This window comes from Otolemur garnettii, unplaced genomic scaffold, assembly GCF_000181295.1.
Source record: "Otolemur garnettii isolate 467f Iridium unplaced genomic scaffold, OtoGar3 scaffold00016, whole genome shotgun sequence".
NCBI classification, from domain to species: domain Eukaryota; kingdom Metazoa; phylum Chordata; class Mammalia; order Primates; family Galagidae; genus Otolemur; species Otolemur garnettii.
Window position 1 is genome coordinate 10,593,249 of NW_003852411.1, and position 3,758 is coordinate 10,597,006.

The 3,758-nt window shown below is 42.2% G+C and overlaps 1 protein-coding gene across 1 annotated transcript in view; it reads right to left on the reverse strand.

Moving 5' to 3' along the window:
* Positions 1 to 1,796: 1,796 nt before the first annotated feature.
* Positions 1,797 to 3,758, reverse strand: part of LAMC2 (laminin subunit gamma 2) — a 64,888-nt gene continuing 62,926 nt past the window's right edge. Inside the window, exon 23 of the mRNA XM_003785639.2 lies at positions 1,797 to 2,906. Coding sequence (XP_003785687.1) covers positions 2,653 to 2,906 — 254 coding nt within the window. The 3' untranslated portion in view covers positions 1,797 to 2,652. The remainder of the gene's footprint in view (positions 2,907 to 3,758) is intronic.

Below are 3,758 nucleotides of genomic sequence, written 5' to 3' on the forward strand. Positions count from 1 at the left end.
AAACCAGTCACCAACAATGTATTCTCTTCTTTTATAGTATAGAACTGTCCCTGAAAGGACCACATCTTCCAGATCCTTTGAAAATTAGATGTGGTCATACTGGGTTTTGGAATGTGAGGCCCCTACTGGCCTGGCACTCCCACGAGTCTTCTTCCTTCACATTCTTTTCCCTGTCTACCCATCTGGAACAGAGACAACCCCTTTTTCTTCAGGCAACCTTAGAAGTACATTATGAATGGCATGGCCTCTGAAATGACTATACAAAGGGCCACCTTGACATCCTGTTTCCCACCCAGTCTGTTGTGGGATCAAGAGAAAAAAGTCTACTGTGTTTGAGTTATTGCGTATCTTTAGGTCTTGGTGATGTAGAAGCCAATCTATTTTAATTATACACATACATTTTCTGAGTACTTGTTAATTATAGTGCAAGAGCTGTAGCATGTGTGACTCACAATGCCAAGACAGGATTATAAATTCACTTCCTCAGAAAACAAAGCAAAGTGGTTAGACCTATCAAAATTCTGGGTCTAGGTGGACAGAAGCAGAATCTTTTCCTCAGCTATTTGGGTTGATGGTCAAATCAAGATCTTAATTTATTATGAAGTATGACATATGTACCACAAGTTACCGATATTACCTTTATTTTATAGCTGATGAAAAAAAGACAAGGACATTAATTATACCATCTATCCACCTTGGGTTGTTCCACAGATAAATCTTCATGCTTAGGAGGCAGCATCAGTTAAATCTCATAAAGTGCTCTCCTGGTTGGGAAGGGCAAAATAAGATGCTCAGAAATAGGAATTAAAGATGTTAACTCTAGGACCCATTGCCATTCTGTGGTATTTTCATTTCCATTGCTTTGGTATTTCTACCTTAGGCTTAGAGTTTAGTAAATCAGAAACTGACCCCAGGGATCTAACAATTGCTTTTTATTTTAAAAAGCATCCAAAAAAATATGGAAGTGAGGCAGCATGACGTCTTCTGAGCCAAGGCAGAAGTGCCTCTGGTTGGCGATTCCCACTGGTGTTATCATGACTCCACAATCTGTTGCAATCAGTTGTGGAAAGGGGCAGAGTAACAGCTGGAATGCAAAGACGTGTGTACAACCCAGAGCTCTCTCAGCTTTGCCAAAGCTCAAGTGGCCCCATGGGACGGTCTTGCAACATATGTTCCGTTGAGCAAAGAGGTTGCAAACTAAGAGGTTACTGCAATAAACACCGCTTGTAATGAACAACGTTTGTAAGTTTATTTTTTTTTTATATGTTTTTCTTCCTCATTAGACAATCAACTGCATGAGGGCAGAGACTAGGTCAACACTGTACTGCCAGACCCTGGCACACAATAGGTACTCAATAAATATATGCTAGAATAATGGATGGAAGGATGGATTCTACCCAGCTCAAGCATGGGTAGGAACATTTGCAGCTATAGAGGGAAAGGGAGAGAGAGAGAGAACATAAAATAAAACATATAAGGCTGGGCATGGTAGCTCACACCTGTAATCCTTGCACTCTGGGAGGCCAAGGCAGGAGGATTGCTTGAGCTCGGGAGTTTGACACCAGTGTGAGCAAGAGCAAGACCCCCATTTTTATTAAAAAAAAAAATAGAAAAATTTGCCTGGCATTGTGATGGGTGCCTATAGTCCCAGCTACTTGAGAGGCTAAAGCAAGAAGATCTCTTGAGCCCAAGAGTTTGAGGTTGCTGTGAGCTATGATGACACCACAGCACCCTACCAAAGGCAACAGAGTGAGACTCTGTCTCAAAAAAAAAAAAAGGCAGATAAAAAATAAAACACATAGATGCACATAGTTTTTAGTGTTGAAAACTGAGATTGAGGACTAATAAATCTTCTAGATAATTTCTCTTCTTTCAATGCCCAAGCCAGTTTTCTATTACTCTGTAACTCAAAAGTAAATATCTTCCCAATGCTTGCTGTGCTGGTAGGAAATGCTTTAATAAACATACAGTCTCTAACTTGCCATGGCATTATTAAGAGAAAGGACGTCGCTTCAGGACCAGACTAGAAGGTGGCAGGGCACCAGCAAGCACAATTGCCCAAACTGGGCCTGCCTTTCAGTCCTCCCTCCATCACTGTTCACTTCTTCCAGCTTGCAAGTGGAGTATGTGGTCACGTCCTGGTGGTAAGGAGGAGGAACTCGGATGAGCAAGAAACTTCCAGTGAACAATATGAAGCAATAGTGTTTTCTTGGCCACAGTGTGGCTGCATTTCACTTTCTGTCTAACACTGGGAAGAATTTTATCCTGGGCAAAGTCAGCAATTTTTCCTTATTCAAAGAATAAGCTGACTATAACCCAGCAGCACTTGTCCAGATTGCAAGACTTCCATTTACAACTATTCTGAGGCAAATATCTGCCTGAGCAGTTTGTTCTTCCATCTGATACACCCTTTGGGGTCCAGGTCCTTGATCAGTCTCATTGCCCAGCATGAGGGGGCAGGGAGTATCATATTCATACAAGAAGACATCCACCTGGCCATGATCTTAAGGGATGGGGTCAGGTTCAGTTGATCTGCACACACCCATTAAACATATTCAAATGCTCCCATCCCACTCCACCCACATGAGCTGGCTCTCGAGCTCTGAGGCTCTGTATCCGGAGAACCTCAGTTGAGAAATCTCTCTGGGAGTTTCACTGCTGCTCAAGAGCCTGGGTATTGTAGCACCCTGGGGGCAGGTTGTCTCTAATGTTCTCTAGGTTCTTCACATCAGCCAGAATCCCATCTATGCTTGTCTCCAGCAAATGGAGGTGGCCCCTCTGCCGACGTGCCCTCTCTTCCAGCTCTGACATCAAGGGCCGCAGCTGACTGTTGAGCTGCGTCTTGGCTCGGAAAAGCTTTTGCTCCAGTAAAACCAGCCCCTCTTCATCCGCACTGCCAGGCTGGTCTATTTTAAGGACGGGAGTAAACAGACAAAATCTGTGGTTAAATCCCTTCGAACACACGTGTCCTTCTGTACCCCTTACTGGTTCCTATTTCCACCTGCCCAGAACAAACAGTATGTCCTAAATTTAAAAGGCTTATTTTAAATTAGAAATAATTTAGAAAAAAGATCCCAAAGCTCCATTATTCTAGCTACTAGGCTATGAACAATCCAGGTTAAGACTCAGCTCTTATAGCTCAGCAAAGTGAAGTTTTGATTTCGCCTCTCCTATTGGGGTCAATAGTTCATGCTCTGAAAATGTGAAGCCTGAAGGTCATAGTGGACTGAGCACCATCCAAAGTATGCCTGAAACAGATCACCCCTAGGATCCGAATCAACTCCCAATTATGTTTTCTGAACCACTCTTAGGAAATATCTTGCTGTTTTTGATTAGAAGACCTTTAGAAACTGGCTGAGCGTCAGGGTTTATACAGGCCAAGGTACACTTTGCTATTTGGAGGATGGATTCCAGCTGTTAGAAAATGATCTAAGTCTTCACTCAGGCCCCAAACAGTGGGAATCTGGCTAGCTATTATTTCCAATATAAAATGTAATCACATTTTTCAGGTGTGTTTTACCCATGAACTATTGAAAACTAATGTCAGTATAAACGGCATCTGATCAGACACACTAAGTTCAAATAGTGGCGCAGGGTCAACTCAAACTCAAGGTCAAGTTGCCTTAATATCTGCAGTGCAGTGATAGAATTTGACTGTATGAGTTTATTACACCTAAAACAATGAATCTGTTCCTATTCTAGGACTCAAGAAAGCAGGGTAGAAACAACACTGTAACAAAAATTTTTTTTTTTTTTTT